Genomic DNA, 21,957 nt, shown 5'->3' on the forward strand with positions numbered 1-21,957 from the left:
ATTTCAACATTAGGTGACTGCTTTTCAGTAATTTGCAGGTATTTTGAGTTAATTAGCTGATTAGAATGTGAAGCCATAGGTTTTGATTAACTTTATTTAACAAGATATAACTTTATATGAGAATGGAAGACAAGGAGAGTCATGACGAAGAAGATGATTGGAATTACAGTATGAGATAAAGAGGAATGAGCAATATGAGTGCATGAATAAGAGTGAATGTGGCCAAAAGGGAGGAGAAAGATAAGTGTGAGACATGAGCAATGAAGAGGAATTAGGTGGATAAATGTGAAGAAAATATAATAAAAAGGGACGGTGTTAGATGTGTGGCAGTGCTGCAGCCTCATTTTTAAACAATTACAATTTGGAACTGAAAGGTGTTCTTCTTTTATTGTGACCATTCAGACTTTTTTTTTTAAATTATTTTTAATCAGGGGCTTAAATGTATTTTTTCTGTTCATAATAACAGTTTTATTAAAAATGTTTGCTGTTATTTATGATTGCCTTATTAGCTGCACAGTGTTAAACAGAGTATAATCAAACATTTAATTTGAAGAAAATGTCTATTTATTTCCCATATTACATTATTTAGAACCATGCATTACAAGATAAACAGCTCATGTACCTGCATTTGAAAAATTTTGATGTCAAAAGACATAAAGCACAGCACATTTGAACAAGTTAACAGTTCATGCGGTTCAAGCGCTGTCCTTGTCAAACAGGTCAAGTATAAAAAGATACATTTAAGAGTTTCAAACTTTAGAAAAAAAATTAGAACTAGAAAAAAAAAACAACAGAAAAAAAAGCTTTAAATTTATAGTTACCGTTCACACACTTATTCACTGTACAGAGCAGAGTTCAGTCAGACCAAGATAACTCAGTCATTACATGCTATTGATCATGAGAAATGCAGCAGGACACGTGGGCATGTTCAACAGCAGGCCTTTTACTTACATGTGTTAAATAAAGCGTTTATTGCTCCAAGGCTCCTGAATAAATACATAAATAGCATAATTTAAAAAGGCACACAGTGAAAACATTTTTATCAAAATACAAGATTCACATTCAGCAGTTTCTCCTTCTCATTTGCTTAAGCAAAGAGAGGTGAAGGTGAGTGCTTTTACCTGCTACAGTTGTCATGTTTCACATGTGCCATCAAGACATACATTGTAAAGCAAACCACTGAAGTGAAACTACTCTATTTCACTCTAAATGCTGCTTAAAAATTAGTCCTAACAAAAGACTTCTGACTTAAGGTACGCTGCCCTTCCAAACAAAAATAATGGTCCGATGCTATTAAATACTGAAGTGGATGACGATATAACCCACTGTTCTCACGCATCCGAAAGTGTTTTTGTTTCCAAATTGTAGAAGAAAAAACCTGATCATAAGATATAATATGCACTTGGGCGTTCCATATAAAAGATGCTGCGCTGCACACATACAACTCAGCGGCAGCTCACGTAAGATCAAGCAAATTTTGTTTAACATGAAATGTTTTAATGCTGAATAAATATTAAATATTCATATACATCCAATACTGATCTCACTTGAATAAAATACACAGTTATTCTTCATGTATCTCCATGTTTTCTTCAGGCTCTTTGGTATAAAGTTGAAAAAACTAAATCTCGTAACTTTAATGTCTTCGCTGAAGGAGCGAATCTCCCCTCTTCCCTGGCATGAAGGTGGTCTCTGTGAGTTTACTGCATGCGATCTGTCTGAAGCTGCTGTGGCTGGTACTGGCTAAAGGCGGCAGCGGCCGCGGCAGCTCCAGGTGTTGCAGCAGTAGCGAGCGGCTGTTGGACGGTGTATCCATACCCGGCTGTGGTCATGTAGCTCGTAGGTGCCGGCGAGGCCGCGTAGGGGTACTGATCGTAAGCAGCAGCTGCAGCGGCGGCGGCAGCGGTGGCAGCAGCAGAGTACTGGGCATAAGCTGCCCCAGTATAGTCAAGGTAAGGGGAAGTTGCAGCAGCAGCAGCGGCTGTTGCTGTAGCAGCAGAGGGTTGTACATGAGGGATCACGACACTGGGCTGGACAAAAGCCTGAGGGTAGACGTAGTGGGCCGGGATCCTGTTGGACAGAAACATTCACAGGTTCAGAGAAGAGTAGCGGCATGTTATCTTTCCGACGCTGAAACAAAGAAACAAAAAAAAAAAACAATCTGGAAAACTGAGAAGCAGGTGCCAAATATATCAACCCCAGTACTCAAGGCACAGCAAATCCATTCATTAACAACAACAAAAAAAAAAAACAACAACCCTAACTAGAAATGAAAAGTTAAAAAAAAGCAGCAAAAACCAAAAGGAACACGGGTGCAGCTTTTAATTCTGATAAAAAAAAAAAAAGCACCTGAATCTGAAACACAGTGAGGCATTAAAAGAAGGCACAGCCAAGCTCTGCACCACAGAAGAAAAAACAACAAAAACATATTTGACAAAATGCGAGTTTGTCACAAAAACACCACAACATCCCAGCACAAGAAGTGGACATTATTCCCTCTGTCCACAGTCTGGCACAACACCACACATACTGGCATGCCACACATGTTAATACATCCTAAAACACAAACATATCTCTGTCCAAAATGACTGAACACAGTTAAAAAAAAAAAAATAATAACTGACAATAATAAAGAAATAATTGAGTTCTAGCAGCATATTCCATCTGAAGAGCAATACATGGAGATCCAGAGCCTAGCAGAAGTATTTATATCCTTTAATTTTTTTTCCATGTTTTGTCATCATACAACTACAAACCTTTCTGTATTTTACTGGGATTCTATGTGATAGAACAACACAAAGTAGTGCATAATTGTGAAGTGCAAAGAAAACCATACATCTCATGACTGTGGAGTTCATTTTATACTTAACCCCTTAATTCAAATCTCCTTTCAATGCAATGTCTCTAATAGCTACGGAACTACAGGATAAAATCTGATATTCTCAAAATCAGTCAGATTAGGCCCAGAACATCTGTGAACATCAATGTTCAAGTATTGCCATAGTTTCTCAATTGGGTTTAGATCTGAACTTTGGCTGAAACATCATGTTTGTCATCCAAGCTGTTCCATTACAGCTCCAGATCTGTTCTGGGTTTTTGTCCTGCTTCCAGGTGAATCAGTCCACGTCTTTTGCTCTAAAAGGTTCTTTCAGGATTGCCATGTATTTAGCTGACCAGTTGTCATGTCCCTCCTGGATCCCCACACCATGATGCTGTCCCCACCATGTTTCACTGTAGAGATGGTACGATTAGCCTGCTGTGTAGCACCACACTAACTGCCTTTTGTATGCAGTCATCAGTTTTGATTTAATTTGATGAGAGCTCTCTGCCTTGAATATGTTTGCTGTATCCCAACATGACTTGTAGGAACTTTAAACTCATGGCTTTCGCTCATCAATGTCTTTCTTCTCTTTCAAAGGTAAATTTGTCTTTGGTCTTGGTCACTGGATTTAGAGACATTAGAGTCAAGGAGGCTAAGCACAAACACACCAAATTTTAAAAACTGTTCTTTTTAAAATATATATACTTTTGTTACACTTCACAATCCTGCACACATTTTTGGTGGCCCATCACACAAAAGTACTTTGTGTTTCAAAGTAAAATAGAAATGTAATAAAAAATGGTTACAAGAACCTGAACACCTTAGCAAAGCACAATATAAGAGGACAAAAAGAAATCTTTGTATCTGGGTAAACTTTTCCCCAGTTCAAACTTGTGCTGAAGTCACCCTCAGTAAATATACAGAGGAACAGGTGTGAAACATATCTGTTCGCACATAAGTGGCCCCCTCCCCTTTTTTTAGAGACATACACCCCCCACACACAAACATACCCAATTTGACTGACAAGAGAGGCTGGATGCGTGCTATTTTTGCTCCCCTTGTCATCTCAAAAGGACAAGCTGATCTTATCCTCCAGTGCACATGGCAGAGTGCTGGTCAACTGCTCTACGGTTTCATTTACATTGCTTAATTTTTAATCATCACAGTCAAGGAGTGCTGGCTAATTTAAATAATTAGGACTCTGTTATATTATTCTTTTGGGTGAGCGTAGGACAGTTGCTTTAGTCATTTTCAATTGAAAGACATTAAAACTAACAAACAAAACTGTGTTGATTCCTTGTGACAAAACTTTTCCTGCAATACGACACCTTCAAAGAGGAAAGTTTAATGACTATGCTTTTCGAAAGCAGAGGAACATTTCATCGTCCTACAAGTTGGGAGCTAAATAAAGGTGCTTTGTAAATCAGCAGGACACATGGGTAATCCCCTGCACATAACCCGAAGCCTTCATGGGCACATGGCTCGGTCCACCTGTTGTCCCGAAGCTGAGCGGCCCCGTCTGTGCCATACATTATTAACAGTACCGCTGACTGACTCCTATTTTCCAAGAGAATTTGAGACGCCGTGCAGATCACTGTGGCAAACAGCTGCTGTCTAACTGTGTGGCTAAGATCTTCGTCTCCAACCAAAGGCCCAATTCAGACTTTTTCTTTTATTGTATAATCAAATCAAAAAGTAGGCCTGGAGTAGTATGAGCTTTCCTTAGTGTAGTATAATAAACTGGATGTAATAACAGATGATCCAACTGATTTTCTTTAAAAAAAAAAAAAAAAAAGTAATGAAATTCCTGCTGCTCATAAACTAAAAAATATTAAACATAGGACTATAATTTATAGCATTTATTTTCATATTAGTTTCCATGTAAACCTGCTTATGGTACAAGAAAAATTATACCTCTGTGGTTCTTTGTTGAGTTCCACAAACTATTTCTTAAATAGTAAGACAATCTGCAGTGGTAGCCAGCCTGCAGCCTGGTGCTTAGATGTCCTTGATTGCTTTTAAAAAAAATGCAGTTTAACTCTTTAAATGATTACAGGTAACTTTCTTGTTATTGTTATATAGATTAATTTAGCTGCCATTTGAAAAACTGGTATTTCCACAGGTTTCACATGTCGAAACATTTCTGTATAATGGGGTTTGTTTTTTTTTTCAGTCTGAAGCAAATGGACAATAGATGATAAAAGTAAGGACTGACTGAAATGAAAAACAACTGTAAATTAAAACAACAACTAAAAACATCTTCACAAAATGAAAAAAAAAGTTTTATGTTGTTAAATGTTGTTATTTAAGTCTTTGCTTTGCTAAGGCAGTGAAATATGTCAAAAATACAGAGGCTAAATGCAAAATACAGGCCAGAAAATAAATTTAGTCATATCACTTATTTCATACCATATTTTGATAACAAGAATGCTGAGGCTCAGGGCTCTTACATTGTGGCTTTTGGGACTTTTCTGTGATTTATAGCAGAGTTATGAATACATGTTACATCAGTGACAGTAATAGTAGTTCCAAGAAAGGAATTTGTCTTATTTGTAAGCAAGTGGAAAATGTATGAACTTCCTTTCGGTCTGCTCAGTGGCAGTGTGCAGGATTAGCTGGGGGAGTGAACACTTTCATCGCATTAAAAGAACTTTTAAACAGTAGAAATAGCATGACAGAAAACATTTGTAGTTTTGAAAATGTAACTTTATAAAACCTTGACACTTACTACTGTCCCATACTTAATATAAAGTCATCTAAATTGCCAAAAGCGTTAATTGAAGGCTTCACCAAATTTTTTTTCTCTGTGTGTGTGTGTTTAATCTGCAGTTAAATGACATTTTTGATTTGTCATATTTCTGAAAATATACAGCAAAAGGGAAAAGAAGTTAAGCATGGCCTGCTTGTTGATTTAATCTACAAATTAATGCATTAGGTTAATGAAATAAAAACACAGCATCATGGGGTAAGGTAAACAGAAAATCAACTCCCACATGCAAGCCAGTGTTTGTTTTGTTGCAGGGGATGAGAAATTTAAATGAACACACTGTGAGTGGTTGTCGGCCCGCCCCTTGCACAACAAAACATGTTGTGTTAACTAGAAACCGAGAAAGAAATAAAAACAAAAATCAAAGAAACAGGCTAGAGCACGACCAATTAAAAGGGGTGGGGAAAAAAAAGAATCAACACTCCTCAGCAGAGTTATAATTTCCTGTAAAATCTGATCAAATCTGCCCCCCTCTGCACCGCCCTCTTCCCCACCACTGCAAGTAGAAATAGGCACACAGTTAAGCTGAACACCACATCATACTGAACACAAGGCACACACCAATCTATGTTCTATAAGAAAACTGGAGAAAAAAAAATAAATAAATAAAAACCAACAACAACCAAAATACTTTCCATGCATCTAGTCACCATTGCGCTTCGTTTGTGTATGTCACAGTATACAGGTAACACTTTAGCGCTCTGCCCAATGCAGACTCAGCTATTCCTTCAAATCATCATGTCCCCCCATCAGCTATTTTAACCGTTACCGACCCTGTCAGATCAGAGAGAGACAAGACAACATGGAGTCAAGTCCTGCAGTGGCTCTGGGACATATGCGCACTTCCTTCACAGTCAACCCTCAAGCAGTGGAGCACACATAGACACTCACATGTCCTCATTCATGTGGGGGGGAAAAAAAGGTGGAGGCAACAATAAATGTATGTTTAAAATAGATATTTGACCTTTACATTTTTTTTTTCCATTTTTATACAGACAGATTTTGTAAAGCAAACTGAAGTTTTATTGCTAAACATACCCATATGGTCTCTGGATAAACGCTGGATGGATCTGAGGCACACCAAATGCAAAACCTAGAATTAAGATAGAGAACTGTCACACTCCGAGTTGAAATTTCAAAGGAAACAAAAGTACAAAACAAAAATTGAATTGCTTAATGTTTGCAACCATTACAAACATCTGCATTACTGCCACAACAAGGGCTGGTGTATTTATACTACTCACCTGGTTGGATGACCCTGGGTTTGGCCCCCAGATAGGCCAGGTTCACATTGGCTTTTCTTCCATCTATAATGGGATTGGGATCCTTGCATGCTCGGTCAGCTGAGGCCCGGTCTGCCATGGTCACCTTTAACATTACACATGTTCATATTTTAGAGTCAGCGAACATAAATTTGTAAAAGTACCCAACATCAGTACGTCATTTTTGACTTTCCACAGTTTTCAAAGCAGATAAGTAATTTTAAAAGCACTTTTTGACCAAAAAAATAAAAAATAAAAAAACCTATTGTAGCTAACTAGTGCAACTATTGTACTGAGAAAATAAATTATTTTTACAGAAGTTTTTACTTCATATGTCAGTTTACACACAATGTATGTAATCACTTAGATTTACTGGTGCATCTGTTTATCTGCAGATGCTGTCTGATTGTGTATCATGATCTTAACTTAGCATATTTAGCTTGAGGTGAAGTTTTAGCGAAAAATAGGTATTTGTAAGAAAGCTAACTATAGTGTTGAGTTGGGTGACAGAGATCCTCATGAAAAATAGAGAGAGCTACATACATACGCTCCTTTAAAAAACCACAAAGAAGAATGTGCTAATGCATGCCAATACACATCACTACAGGCATGTCCAGATGTAATAATGCTGGTCAGAACAGGTGCAGAAATTACAATCTTATTTGAATACTAACAGATTTTTGTTTTTATTTGCAGTTTTTGTACTGTTCTTCATCACTGTATTGAGTAACAGGCAGAGTGGTCTCCCAACAGATTACCTTTACTCCACCTCCATAGAGTACTGGTTTGTTAGGTATCCACGCTAACTACAATTCCTCTGGGTCCTCCTCGCTGGACAAAGAACCAAATAATTACTGACTATTTGAACTTAAAAACGGAGAACCTTGCTTTTGCTACTTTTTTAGACATGGGGTAGACATGGACTGAGTTTGACGTTCCAGTCCAAACGTGACGTCATCACCCTTAAGCAACCTTTCGTTCTTTCTCGGCTTCTTTGCGCTCTCATTTTATTTTCACCCTTTTTTAAGCTTAGAAATTTCTCGATTTTGGACATGGAAATCAATAAAGTTATATATATATATATATAATGCATAAAACTAATACTTTTCTAAAAACTCAACACACATTTAATTTAACAATAAGCCGTATCATAATCCAACTCAAAAACTATTGGCAAGAAATTGTTTACTGCAGTTACCGATTTCTTATTTTTGTTTCATTTAGTTTTTAAGGAGTTCTGGTATAGGCTGGGCAGTTTTATTTTCTGTTGTGTACCAAAAAAATAAATAAATAATTAGAAAAGAAGCCAAGCAGACAACAAGTATTGAATTTGCCACGAACGATTCCTAATCATATGGCAAATTCAAAATGTGCCTCCAGGCTAGAAAAGCTGTTTCAGTTACATCAGCAGGTTTGTACTTACAAATCCATAACCTCTGGATTTCCCCGTCTGCCGATCGGTGATAACAACAGCCTCCTCGATGTCTCCAAACACTTCAAAATACTTTCTCAGGCTGGAGTCAGTGGTGTGATAAGGAAGGCCTCCCACGAAGATCTTGGTGAAGGTAGTGTCTTTCTGTGCCGAGTGCATGATTTGTGGATTAAATTGTCCCGGTCGGAGTTTTTCTTTTGGGGTTAAACTAAACGGGAAGGAAACGCGTGTGGCTGGTCGGTGAGGTGGTGTGACGGACTGGCAGAGGACCTGAAGCAGGAGGAGGACACCTGTTAGTTTGTTGTGAAGCTCTCCCAGTTGTCAGCTCGTGTGACACAGAAACTTAACTCCACCCACATCTGCAGACCACCACTCAGAGTTCAGGCTGCCTACTGTCGCACAGCTGCTGCAACAGTGGCAAGGACACTCAATGGAGGCCAGAGGCCTGGAACGCTTTAAACATCGACAAGGAGTTTTTGTTTTTTTTCACTCTGATAGAGTTTTTCAAACTTTGCATCTCGGTGTATAAGTGTAAATCTGTTCAGCTTAGATTGTTATTATTATTATTATTGGAAATGCTACAATTTACTCTGTTTAAAATTATGGATGCACTGCTGTAAACATACATTCCCCTAAATCAGGGGTCTGCATGTGACCCACTACTGTAGCTTTTAGTCCAAAAATGCTAGCGAATAGAGCAATGTTCGAAAATACATCGATAATTGTAAAATACTAACCTTAGCAGTTTTTCAGTAGTGATTTTTAATTAACATTCCCAAAAAAGAAGAGTAATAGTGTAAGGAATATGCTTTCTTATCATTTTTATCAATATGTTCCAGAATATACGTGCTTTTGAATTATTTTAAGTAATGTAATGCTAAATTTGAATTTAAGAAAATGTATTAGGCCTTAAAACAAATAAATGTGAAAAAAATGACATATAGATAGTACACTGCGACAGACTGGCGACCTGTCCAGGGTGTACCCTGCCTCTCGCCCGGAACGTTAGCTGGAGAAAGGCACCAGCACCCCTCCCGACCCCACTGAGGGACAAGGGTGTTCAGAAAATGGATGGATGGATGCATAGATAGTACAAATACAAGCTATATTGTCTTGAAGCGCCGTGTTGCTTTTGTGGCTCTAAAAATGTTTTTAGGTTGACCGAGGGCAAAAATGACAACTGCAGACCAAAATATTTCAATACGTCAAAAGTCCTATTCATTTCTTTATAGAGATCACAGACAGAGAGACAAATGAGATAACAGACTGGGTGATGGATGGACAACATACAGGCGGACAGACTGATGACTGAGCAGCCGGATGGATGGTGGATGGAGGAACAAATTTGACATCTTTTATTAAAAAAACAGCAACATAAAAAGCAGTCTGACTGGCATAACGTCTATCACGCAAATAACGGCACAGGGAATAAGGTCTTAAAATGCAAAATTTGTTCCACCTCTAATTGATGGCTGTGTCCTGAATGTCTGAAACCACACATAATGAAGCATTATGCTCAAACAGCGATGCTTTTTTTCTTTTCTTCTTTTTAAATGAAGACAACACACAAAAACTGATTGTAAATGTTCTATTCTAGAACACTGTGTACCAACAAGATACATTATAAATACAATTCTGTACAATACAATAGTGTAAATACTATGTTCAAATACATTTACATTAACAACTCCTTATTAGGGAGAGCAGCTTTGTTCTCTTCTTTAAAGTAAGGTCTTGGGTTTGTTATGTTTAAGTGAAATTGCAGCTTGATTATTTTTCTGGACAGGTTATAACTTTCATTAAAAAAAAAAAACTTTAGAGGAAAAGTAATCTTCTTACCTTAATAAATCTGTTGTTTCTAAATATTCATCCAATCCACCATGACAGGAAGGATCGTATTCTGCATTTCACATAAGGTCCATACTCTTTTGATATGATTTATAGCTAATTATACAGGGGGTGTCTTTGCAAATAACACAATAAGGCATATATTTGTATATCCAGGCTTCTGAGCAATCACTCACAGTCGTCAGGGTTACGAACGTTTAATCTGTCCTGTATGGAAGACAGTCGGAGAGCTTCCCAAGAATCCTTTCCAGTGCAACCTTTTCTCATTCAGTCTCAAGCCGAACGGGATTTATTTCCTCCACAGTGTTACAGTACATCAACAGGGTAATTCCTGCCAGCGAACGCTGAAAGCTGCTCCCAGGTTTGGCAGATTTCTCCTGTTTCAACTTTACGTGGCATTGCTCCTACAGATATGGCACTAAGCTTTACGAGGACATGTCGATTTATAGTGAGGGTGTCCATGTGTAGATACAATAGGAAAAAAAAAATACAACATAACACTTGTAACAGCAGATATGGAACCGTAGTTCTTTGGTTAGCCCTGACGTAACATATTGACGTAAATATCAAAAGTTTATGAACAGTAGTACATTCTTAATCTTCGAATCCCAGATCACTTCATGATGAGCCTCAGAGAGGGTCGCGTTCTGTAATACAAAAATATTACATATATTCTTCAGAAGCAATGTAAGAAAACTTAGGCGGATAATATTCCCAGATAAAAGTCGAGTCCTCTATAAAAATATGAGCATATAGAAAACTCAGATATGTGCATAGTGATTTTGTTTGTTTTTTCAGTGAACAGCAACTACAAAAAATACTTCATTAAATGCACAGGTAAGATATGCCTTTGAGCAAAGCATCCACACAAACAGCACATCAGTGGTCAGAAGTTAGCCGTCGGGGTCAGACTCGGGACGTGAAGGAGAGGAGTCACTCCTGGGTCATTCACATCCCTCAGAGAGCAAGTTCTTCTTTGGGTCCTGTTTGATGAAAGTCTGGGGTTCTGTTTCCATGGAGGGAGGCCCTCTGGTGAGCCGAGATGGTTTGACAAACACACCGTGGCCTGGGGGACAGCGGAAGTACACTCTGCCTTGGACAGTCCCGTTGTGCTTACCTAGAGAAGAATATAAGTGCTTACTAGTATTAAGGAAAGAGTTAATGCAGCTATGGAAACAAATTTGAGATCACTTATAATTATCAGTTTCTCTGATTTTACTTTTTATATTTATATGTCTGAGTAAAATGAACATTGTTCTTGTATTCTATGAACTACTGACAACGTGTCTCTGAAAATCAAAGCAGAAATGTGGTATTTTTTTGCAGAAAATGAGAAAAAAATAACAAAAAAGATGCAGTGCTTTCAGACCCCACATAATACAAAGAAAACAAGTTCATGTTCATTTAGAAACAACAATACTTCATAGTTCAGCAAATCAGTATTTGCTGGAATAACCACGAGGTTTTCAATGGGGTTCAATGCAGTGGCCTCTTCATTTTTTTTTTCTCCAGCGCTGTATATTAGTAATGAATATAAAAAAAATGCTTTCTTAAATACTGAATACATAGTTTACCACAACATGAATAGCAACTTTCATTGTAACTTTTTCTATTGGTTATTTTCGCTTTGGAAAAAAAAAAAAAAAATTACAAAAATGTTTTTAATAAAAAAGTGTTGTAGAGTCAGAATGATGTGTACTTAATAGAGGTGTGGCGATCGATCGGACACCGATCATAATCGGCCGAGAAATGTACTGCCACTGTTGGTGAGCCAGTACATTTCTCTCTTCTCCCTTTGAAAACTAAAAGTGTGCCTTTAGTTGGGCCATGCAGTTTCAACAAAAAAATAAACAAAATAAGAACCACATGTAAACCGGTAATGTTAGAAAATTAATTTTGCTCCGTGAACGCAAGCATGTTACTTACCCATTGCCACATCCAGCTTGACACCAATCCAGATCCCCTTTGCGAACTCCACACCTCCTACATAATAGACTGTTCCTCTTCTCTTCCCTACCCACACCTGCTCCCCAGGTGCCATCCAGTCAGGAAGCTGAGCTACAGGGGTGCTCTCATCCCCGCTGGAGTCTCCGGAGGGCTCTGCGCTGCTGGGGTTCGGACTGGGGCAGGGGCTCCCGTGAGGCAGATCTCCCTGCGCTGGTTCCTGGATTGGAGGCTCTCCTCCCGCTCTTTGAGCTGGGCCAGAGGATCGCGCTGTTGGTAAAGGTTTGATTTCAGACGCTGATGCTGGAGGTGAGAGTGATATAGAGGGATCTTTGGAGGATGAGGTCAGGGTCAGGCCTCTATCGGGTGCAGTGATTGGGGCGTTTAACGAAGTGCTCGGTACTTTCGTGTTGGCGCTAGACACAGCTATGCTGGCAGGGTTTGCGACGTTAGGACACCTGAATATTACATTGTCAGTGTCAGACGAGAGCTGATTGTCATTGTCGTGAGTCTTTACATGTTCTGGTTCCTTCGGGTGGCTTGTAGAAATTTCCAAACCATCCTGTCCCCATTTCTCAGTAAAATGAGCCAAATCCCCTTCTCCAACACTGTCATCAGCCCCTTTAAAGTCAGTGAACTCCTGGCTGGTGCTGAGGATACAATTATGAGGCAGTGGGACACTGTGCTGCTTACTTGTGCAGTTAGGAATACTGACAGGTGAAGAGGGTGGATGGATGAGCTGTTCACAAGCACCACACGCTGAAGGAGGCTGCTCCACGTTGCCCCCTGCTGCAACACTTTTGGTCTGTGCAGAGCTTCGCCCAGCAGGGTCGTGGGACTCTCTGGAGGGACAGCTCAGGTGGTCGGAGCTTTCACTGGTGCTGAAAGGCACGTCGGACAGAGTGGCATTGGATTCACTGTGGGAAAAGTAGCCGCTGGTGCAGCTGCTGGCCGTGGGGCTTCGGGACACGTCCCTGTCACCGCTCCCACCTCCACACCGGCTTCCCTTCGAGTCAGAGCGAAACCCGTCCTGGCTCTCCAGAGTGGCGTTGTATATCTCAAAGTTTGCAAAGTCCTCTGGGATGTAACTCTGGTAGGTGCTTTGGTCCAGTGGGCCCCGATTTAGATTCAGAGAGACATCCGCGTCCTCGTCCTCAGAGTCGTGCTGATCAAAACAGAGGCAGTAAGACAAAAGTGGAACTTAGCTTATGTAGTACTGTGATCTATGTAATCACTCAGAGTTACAAAGAGGATGAAGGCCATGAAAATAGTCAGTGATGATGAAACGGAAACATGATTTATGGATTCTGTCATGCAAGAACAAGTGATGTCATGTGTTCAACCTGAAGATTGGTGTTTTGATCTCCTATACTAGTTTTTTTTGGGATGGCAAAAATAGTGACAATCCCACTATTACACTGTGATTGTGATTAGTTTTTACCTTTAATCTGACATATATCCTGTGCAATTAATCTTAAAAACAAAACAGTGTTACCAATAGAAAAATACAGGAATTAATCTCTTGTCCATTCTAATGAGACTTGTTTGTCAGAATAAAAGCACCTTTTGAAAATAATTGCCTATCAGCAGGTCCTGAGCCTACATTTCATTAACCCGATTGATTAGATTTACGATTATTGATCACAGGTATGGAATTGAGAAGACTAGATATGATTGTTTTTTCTCTCAAACAGATGTTGGTTTTAATTTTGAATCATAGAATGTATGTAACATGAAAGGTGGCCACAAAAATATTAGCTGTAAATATGATTTCTCAACAACAACAAAAAAGAAAAACAATCTGATAATCTTGGTACCTCTAACCTCCTCCTGTCTGCATGAGCTGTAAATGTAAATTTATGATCAACCACCTAAAAATGTCGCCGAGTTGTGTGACTCATAGTTCACAGAATGACTCGTGTAGTAGCAGCAGCAGCTCAGGGAGCAGCTGAGGCTCTCTAAGTTGAGTCAATCAAAGTAAGAACACAGTGTGACGCCACTGTCGTAAGCAGCTAATGAGCCAGCATGTGTCAGGAAAGTGCAGCTGTATGTTTACGGCCCGCATATGTATGTTGGTGTAGCACTTACAGCAGTGAGTGACTGTGTGCGGCTGAGCTGCCTGCTGGTGACAGCGGAGGTGGGGGTGGAAGGCTTGCAGTGGCCCTCGCTGCCTGCCCTGGGTCGGCGCCAGGAGCAGGGAGAGGGGAGCAGTGCAGGGCTGTCCACAAGTGAGCGCATGCTCTGCAAGATGGGTCAGAACGACAGCACACACTTCACACTCACACAGCATGCATGGAGCGGGGTGGGCTGGTTACACAGTTAGTGCCATGCAGTTTACTATTTCACAAAAACAGTGCATGAAGTGCCCTAAATTAGAGGTGCAGGAGCGTTTTGTTGCAATAAACATGCAGAATAGTGCAAATATGTTACTGATTTATTTCTTGTATTTTGCGTCCAAAAAATGATAAGTTGTAATTATTAATCAATAGGTTGTCAAGTTAATCTTTGGACTTTTGCTGATTTAAAAAAAAAATTTTTTTTAATTATTTTCAGTGAAACCAATTGACAATTTTCAGACAAAAGAAGTTTCCTTCGTAGGACGCTCAACTAAGACGGACTCAAGTCCCAACAACCATCAGGATGAGCAGATGTTCTGTTGTTTCACGCCAAACAACAGAGATGCTTTTGGTAAAATGAATTGTAGTTTATTTAAAGAAATGCGACAAAAAGATACAATTTGTATTTCCTCAACTTAATCCAGCCACTTATGAACGATTTAAATTTTTATACACACACTGATTTTAAATTGAAGTCATATGCACTTCTCTTGTCAACAGTGTGCCAGAAAGTTTGACAACAGTAATAAAGTTTGGTCTTGGGTGCCTCATTCTTTTCATTAGACCTGCTGAGCAAATTTGAGAGTGTTTATCGAAATTTTATATGACGTCTTTGCCTCAAGATGTGTATGAGATACAGATGTTGCACAGGTGCTTATGCTCTATAAAGAGTTGTAACCTAGTCTATAGAGCATTCATTATGATATTTACATCTGTGGACAACTTATTATATAGGAAAAAGAGTAAATAACCTGGCAAAGTCCAAAGAAAAACTTTCAGCGAAGCCTGAAGACCTACTGATTATGATCAGTTTCTTAGCTTAGCTTAAAATGCTACAAATGATGTATCAATGTAATGCTGTTTAGTGTTTTCATTCAGCTGTTTTAAGACTGCTTACATCAAATTAACTTAACATAAACCTAATTTAGGACACTTTACCAATAAAAACAAAATAAAACATAGTTATTTCAACTGGTCAGAGCAGTCACATACTGGAACATTCAATAATTACAAACATAATCACACAAAAGACTGCAGGCAGCAGGATTTTTGTTAACTGAAGAGAATATTTTTAGCTTCGAGTTATTCTTTGGCCAATGGGATATTCCAAATAATGTGGAGGATCTTTTCTTTCCGTTCGCCTTTTTCTTTCTTTCTTTTTTTTTTTTAAAACAAGTTTAAAATGGAATTTTAATGGGGTGCCAGGTGAGATGTAAAAAGTCAGGACGGACAAAACAATGATACATGGAGCTGAGGAAGAATCAAATGGCGTAAGGAGGAAAATATAAGACATGAATCCTCAAAGAAACAAGAAACAGATTGAACTCATGCCCTCTTTACCGTCATTCCCAGCAGCGGCCGAGCCTCCAGTGCTTTCTTTGCCTTGTTCTCCTCTTTGACAGGAAGCAAAGACTTGAGGAATTTGGGTGGCTGAGGGGAAAGAGCTTTGAAGGGGCTGGCGCTGAAGAAGGTGGAACTCTCTGGACCCGATCCTGTGTGGAAATATTAAATAAATGATCGTTTTTGTGCATGTTGTCAAAATGCAGTTGACGTGGCTGACTTTGTTCTGCTTTACCTGAGTTCTGATTGTTTTTAATGGGTGTGGTGCAAAGGGAGACATCTTGAGGGTTGCAATTGGAGCTGTCCGCATGATCACAGAGCTCCTATGCAACAATACACAGTCCCAGAAGATATCATGAGGTTTATGAGGCATTTTATTCACTTGGGTTTAGCACAGAATTATTTGAAACATTCAAATCGATCAAAGAATGTGTCTCAGCAAAAGTGTAATCATTTTCCAATAAAAAATAAAAACAGTTATAACTTTGTTATAATCTCTTCAAATCTCCTGATACAGATTTCTTATTTTTGGATGTACTTTTACCAGCACAATAATAATAAAAAATGAGTGCTTTAAATGAGGTTAAGCCATGCCTGATGAGTCCTGCCATCTTCATCCTCAGTCAGGTCAATTTTACTGCACGAAGACTGGGGACAAAGGGAAAAAAAGTGACTTTATCCTCACACCATAAATTGCATGTGTTCAGCTGCAAAAGGTTGTGTTAATTACATGCTGTACATTTGGTGTGCTTGCGCTCCTTCGCAAATGTCTCCCTTTAGCTGCAAGCGCTTCCTTCACCGTCACAGCCTGCAAAGAAACACAAGGACAGATCTGTTTCTGCTGCTCTAGGCAGATCTGCAGTCTGTGATCTTCTGACTCTTTATGAACTTATATATAGAGAGCCTAATGCTGTTAATGTCCAGGCAAAAAATAGCAGCAGCAAAGTACTGGTCAAGGCAGTTTGTTTATTTACATTGAACTTTAAAAGAGAATCAGCCTCCAGAGCAAAGTTTTCTTGAAAGGATGACTTTGCACTGCATTTAGAAAGTGTGAAAAGGTGACCAGATAAAGATGTCTATTCATATCCAAATACAGCTTAAAGCCTGGTCATAGATTAAATTAGCTAACCAAGCCCTGACCTTTAACATCTTTGTTTAGGTTCAATTTAGACAGGATATATGAGTTAAAAAAAATGTCAAGTTTTTAACCTTCTTTTCTGGGAAATTGAAGGACCATCCAAATTTAAACAGCCAGCAAAAAAGTTGTCAATTTATTTCCAGTGTTCAGGGGAACTATGACAGGCTGAAGAGAACACTGCCAGTCAGTTCACCACTTCACCATTTCTTACTTTTGGACTTTGGTAATTTCCAAGATGAGTACAAAAAGCAGCTTTCTGGCACAATATATTTCATACTGATCACATGTCAATCTGAACCGGCCTTGAAGACATTTCTGCAACAACCGATGACTAAGTAATTTCCTTTGACGAACACAACTAAATGTGGCTCTATGAGTCTAACAGATATCTCTTCTGCTTGTCTTTTCATAAGAGAAACGAAAACAGAGCTAGAACCACCATCACTGGAAGTAGCTCGTAATATACCACCTTAAGCAAATAAGATGCTGAAGATGGCACAATTCAAATAGAATTGAGTTCTATTTGAGCTTTTTCTTTTTCTTTATTTTTTGCTGAATTACTAACAAAGTAATCCAGCATCATTGTTTGTGACTGTGTTTCCAAACTATCATACAAGAACTGTTTGAACAGTGTATGAGAGTCTTATGGAGCAGCAACTAAGTAAAAATATTACAGCATTTAAACAAAAAAGGGGACTAAAAATAAATTATTTTACATGCAGTTCTAAACAATCAGATATGACTTTCTGTATGAGAGGAAAAGGCAGCACTCTTTCAGCCCACAGCGTGCAGTGGGAGGTGGGGAAGCACTTCACCACCAATAACTCCTGACATTTCATTAAAATGACTTTAAACCTTAGGGACAGTTTTGAAACCTGTTTAAATCTTGGTGCATCTTGACACTTGTAAATGTACCTATGAGATGCACAGGAACATTTTAACTCAGTCATCTGCAAAAACTGCATTCAGCTGCTTCAGTCCAAACTGTGGTTTACATTACCGGAATCAGCTGAACCAGGTTACATTTGTGACACCTGTGTGTGTGTCAGAGAGTAAATCAGTGTGTCTCATACCTGTCTTAGTCTCTCTAAGCTCAAAATGTTCTCCACTTCCAGAACCCCTCTGGTGTATTTCTCTATGTATGTGTCTCCATCCTGAGTTTCTTCACTGTCGCCTCGAGCAGCCATGAGGGCTAAGGTTTCTCTCTCCTCTGGCTCCTCTGATGCCTGAAGGGACAGGAGAGAAAATGATGATAAAGATAAAACTCTGAGCCTTTAGTAATATGTTGAGGAACCTCAATATGGTTTTAAATTCATGTATTTGTAAGCATGACTCAGCGCCGTACCTTTGGTATGTTGGAAACAATCTCATAGATGACACCGCAGGAGGAAAGCATGTTCTTTTGAGACATCCTCCTCTTGAGACTCTGAGTGAAACTCTGAGTGAAACAAACCAGAAGCATAAAACACAACTCACCACAGGAAGCCTCCATGTTTTCGACCTCTGACCCATTCCCAGAGTACTGACCTGCTTGTTGTAGATGTTGACAGCAATCCTCTTGCGGAGGACCAGCTCCATGGAGGCCGGGTGGCTGAGCTGCACGGTGGCTTTAATGATCAGGTAGATGCGCTCGTTGGGTGACGTGACCCGGTTGAGGTGAACAGAGTCGTGGATCGACGAGTCCCAGGAACACACAGCCAGCACCTGGTGGGGCACAGGAACCGAGTTTTTGATACATGCAGTTCCAGAGACAATCGCACAGAAGGAAGCTGTGAGTGGCTAACAGCTCGTTAAGAAACACGGAGTTGGGTTTCTGAGTGTGATTGTACTTTTAGGACAGTTTCACATAGTAAATATATCAGAGATAACTGCACAGTTTTTGTTGGGGTTCAGTTTTTTTTTTTGTTAATAATAAAATTCACATTAAAATGTTTACAAAACATTTTTCTTCCAACTCAAAGGCCTTTTTCTGTATTTGCGCCACCAGAGGGCAGTATATTCACTGCTCACCTCTTCATTGCTGTGTCTGATGATCGGCAGGTAGAAAAACTGGCTGCCATGCTCTTTGGGCAGGATAGAGTTAACTCCAGCAGTGTGTGGTCCCGTCAGCTGCTCATTCACTGTCAGATTATCCGCTGGCGGAAAAAACCAACAGCAAAAAGAAGAAGAAAAAAAAAAGCTTAGAGTTTGGAAAGACAAGGAGGAAGCTGTGAATAAAGTGGTTTTATCCTCACTCACCATTTAAATCCAGAAATAGGACAGGAATGTGAGCCTCCATCCCTGCAGGTGGGATCCTANCATTTCCGGTGTTGAGTCCTATCGAGTTCCAGTTTAGATGCGTTTTCTTGCAAGTTTGTGTCCTGCTATGACAACCGCTGCGCTCGTACACTATATTTTACGGCCACGAAAGGAAACCTCATGGTGCATTCAAGTACAACTCGTACATTATACAATCAGTTAAAAAAATAATAATTCTACCATTCTTACTCAAAACCACTCAACATATTTGTGTTTATTGTAAATCAAGATTGGCTCCTAATAACTCACCTGGTTGGAAAAAAAATGTGAAGCTTAAAGGAAAGACAAACAATATTAGAGACAATAATAGCTGCTGTAGAAAAAAAGCTTTTTCTACCGTGCAGTGAAAAAGTATTTGTCCACTAGAATTTCACAAAGCTTCAGATCAAGCAAATTTCAATATGAGATAAAGAGAATAAAGTATGTCCTTTAAGTGTCACCCAGGTACTGAAGCACAAAGCAACCAACCACACTACCACCACTGTCTGATGTTCCTTTTTCTGCAATGCAGATATGCAGATATTTTTCATCAGATGTGTCATCAAGGACCTCTCCCTCTAAAAAAAAGTTCAAATTTTGTGTCACCAGTCTACAGAACATTTGGGGATGATCAAGTTGTTGAAAATGCAAAACGGGCCTTTGTGTTCTTTTAGCTCAACAGTGACAACATGCATTTAGAAAAATAATACCGCGAAAAATGCCAGAAATGTTTTATGGACGTAGTAAAGAAACACAAGATAAGAAAACAAATATCTTCCATGTGAACACAAGTGCTCATTCAATGGTGAGGCCAATGTTCCTCTTTTCCATTGAGAAAATAATGAGAGAAAAATTATTCTGCTCACAAAAAGGTAACTTTTACTTAAAGTAAAATGTTGATGATGTACTTTTTACTTTAATTTGAGTAACATTTTAAAATGGTAACTTTACCTGTACTTCTGTGAAATTTGATCAAAGTATAATCACAACTTTTCCAAATATCAATTTGACAGCTAAGGTGCCCACTGTCAGACCTCTAAATGTTATCCAATGGGTCTAGGACACCGGTACCCTCATGACACTCAATGGGCGACCTTGTGATTCACAAGAATTCAACAAAATTTGACACAACAAATTCTGTAATATTTCTTATTTTCAGTGCGTCACCACGTTGATTACCGTCAGTCCCCATTCACCCCTTTCAAAGTTTCCGGGAGGAGACTCTGCCTTGAAACAACAAAGGATATTATTTATGAAGTGTCAAGTAAAACCTTTTTAGACACAATTAGTGAGCAAAAAAATAATGTTAACAGCTGTTTTCCATTGTACCGGTTGGCTTAAATTTACTATAGCGTTAAAATGCGACCGTAAAACAGTGTAAAAACGCAGCTAGTGGGAAACTCATATTGACGGGGAGACTTGAATAGACAACACCTGCAAAAGGCAAAATCAGTAATCGAAACAGTTCCCAGCAGTTGAACATGTGGTCTATCCTTTGAAAACATTATAACGCTCCCTGAATTAAAGTTTAAAAATCAAGATAAATACAATTTTACAGAGTTTTAAACATCCGCCATGATTGTCTAAGCGTCTCGCGAGGTTTACATTAGGACACAAATTGATTTCACTCTCACCTCAATCCATGACCTTTACCTTTAAAAGCAACAAAACACGAGTTCAATTGACTGAAATGAAAAGAAATGCATTTTAGCGAGTTATTGTATTCGATTTTCCCGTCATTTATACCCGTTTTCGTCCACAAGAAAAACAACCTGTAAAGCTGACTTCCTGAAACACAAAAAGTGAAGTTAGTAAAAGAGCACTTACACTGAAGGGAATGCAAACTCTGTTCCACTAAGATTGATAAATTGTTTCCCAGGTCACCAGCTGCCTGGAAACTGTATAGTTGACGGTGAGAAACTTCCTCTTCGGCTTCTCTGTGTGAAAGCTGCTGCATTAACCCTACACTGAAAAAATAGGAAATATGGGAACTATCCCCAGCAAATTAACAATTCAAGCGCATTAGCTTCTTAGTACTAGCCATGTTATTGGGCAAAAGGAAGCCAGGTAACTTGAAATGTACCGGGTTAAGAAACTGCAACTCATCTTATACATTTTGGACTGTTAAGGAATAAGAATTATTTTTTTTTTAGTAGATGTGCTCATATTCCCTGTATTTCTTTGGGAATTCACATTGTTACCAAATAGTTTGTTGAAATACACGTTCATTTCTATGTCTACATTTACAAAATAAAGCAAACGCTTTCTTTGCACGCTATTAAAATAAGAAACCTACACAGTAATGATTATTTCTACTTGACTTGAATGTACCGTGGTCTGTTTGTGTGTTAACTGTAAACTGGCTTTTGCCCCGCCTGAAATGCGTCAAAGGAATCGAAAGTAAGGAGCTCCAAGCTTTGCGTGACCCCCACGTTTATCTGACAGTGTTTTATTTACAGAATGCCTGACAAAGAGACATAACTCATCCTTGTCAGCACTCAGCAGGCGTCAGATAACGTAAAAAAAGATTTCAACATTAGGTGACTGCTTTTCAGTAATTTGCAGGTATTTTGAGTTAATTAGCTGATTAGAATGTGAAGCCATAGGTTTTGATTAACTTTATTTAACAAGATATAACTTTATATGAGAATGGAAGACAAGGAGAGTCATGACGAAGAAGATGATTGGAATTACAGTATGAGATAAAGAGGAATGAGCAATATGAGTGCATGAATAAGAGTGAATGTGGCCAAAAGGGAGGAGAAAGATAAGTGTGAGACATGAGCAATGA

General features: G+C 39.0%; 2 protein-coding genes across 4 annotated transcripts; both read right to left on the minus strand.

The window, feature by feature from the left end:
* Positions 1-541: 541 nt before the first annotated feature.
* LOC103152253 (RNA-binding protein 24-like) lies at positions 542-8,598 on the minus strand. The gene is made up of 4 exons (XM_007572645.2): positions 8,274-8,598; positions 6,833-6,956; positions 6,627-6,681; positions 542-2,070 (listed from the first exon to the last, which is right to left on the minus strand). Exons 1-4 carry the CDS (start codon positions 8,439-8,441, stop codon positions 1,701-1,703), a joined length of 717 nt encoding a protein of 238 aa, XP_007572707.1. The 5' UTR covers positions 8,442-8,598; the 3' UTR covers positions 542-1,700.
* A 1,230-nt stretch (positions 8,599-9,828) lies between these two features.
* LOC103152254 (kinesin-like protein KIF13A) lies at positions 9,829-19,178 on the minus strand. 3 transcript variants are annotated; one of them, XM_007572647.2, is made up of 12 exons: positions 19,128-19,178; positions 18,900-19,024; positions 18,417-18,593; positions 18,235-18,327; positions 17,963-18,115; positions 16,491-16,559; positions 16,346-16,399; positions 15,987-16,074; positions 15,752-15,903; positions 14,163-14,315; positions 12,057-13,239; positions 9,829-11,247 (listed from the first exon to the last, which is right to left on the minus strand). In XM_007572647.2, the coding sequence occupies exons 1-12, from the start codon at positions 19,165-19,167 to the stop codon at positions 11,075-11,077; spliced, it is 2,460 nt and encodes an 819-aa protein (XP_007572709.1). In that variant the 5' UTR covers positions 19,168-19,178; the 3' UTR covers positions 9,829-11,074. The 3 variants fall into 3 exon arrangements, with proteins under 3 accessions (XP_007572709.1, XP_016516483.1, XP_016516484.1); XM_016660997.1 differs by having other exon boundaries at positions 16,482-16,559; XM_016660998.1 differs by lacking the exon at positions 14,163-14,315 and having other exon boundaries at positions 16,482-16,559.
* Positions 19,179-21,957: the final 2,779 nt, after the last annotated feature.

The sequence above is a fragment of the Poecilia formosa genome, unplaced genomic scaffold (genome assembly GCF_000485575.1).
Source record: "Poecilia formosa unplaced genomic scaffold, Poecilia_formosa-5.1.2 Scaffold306, whole genome shotgun sequence".
Classification (NCBI taxonomy): domain Eukaryota; kingdom Metazoa; phylum Chordata; class Actinopteri; order Cyprinodontiformes; family Poeciliidae; genus Poecilia; species Poecilia formosa.

Excerpts from the sequence above, each read along its gene's own strand:
- LOC103152253 (XM_007572645.2), bottom strand. The coding sequence starts at position 8,441 with ATGCACTCGGCACAGAAAGACACTACCTTCACCAAGATCTTCGTGGGA. Across the intron at positions 6,957-8,273 it reads AATCCAGAGGTTATGGATTT|GTGACCATGGCAGACCGGGC; the intron begins GTAAGTACAAAC and ends GTAATGTTAAAG. Across the intron at positions 6,682-6,832 it reads ACCCAGGGTCATCCAACCAG|GTTTTGCATTTGGTGTGCCT; the intron begins GTGAGTAGTATA and ends TCTTAATTCTAG.
- LOC103152254 (XM_016660997.1), bottom strand. The coding sequence starts at position 19,167 with ATGGAGGCTCACATTCCTGTCCTATTTCTGGATTTAAATG. Across the intron at positions 18,594-18,899 it reads TCAGACACAGCAATGAAGAG|GTGCTGGCTGTGTGTTCCTG; the intron begins GTGAGCAGTGAA and ends GTGCCCCACCAG. Across the intron at positions 18,116-18,234 it reads TTGTTTCCAACATACCAAAG|GCATCAGAGGAGCCAGAGGA; the intron begins GTACGGCGCTGA and ends CTGTCCCTTCAG.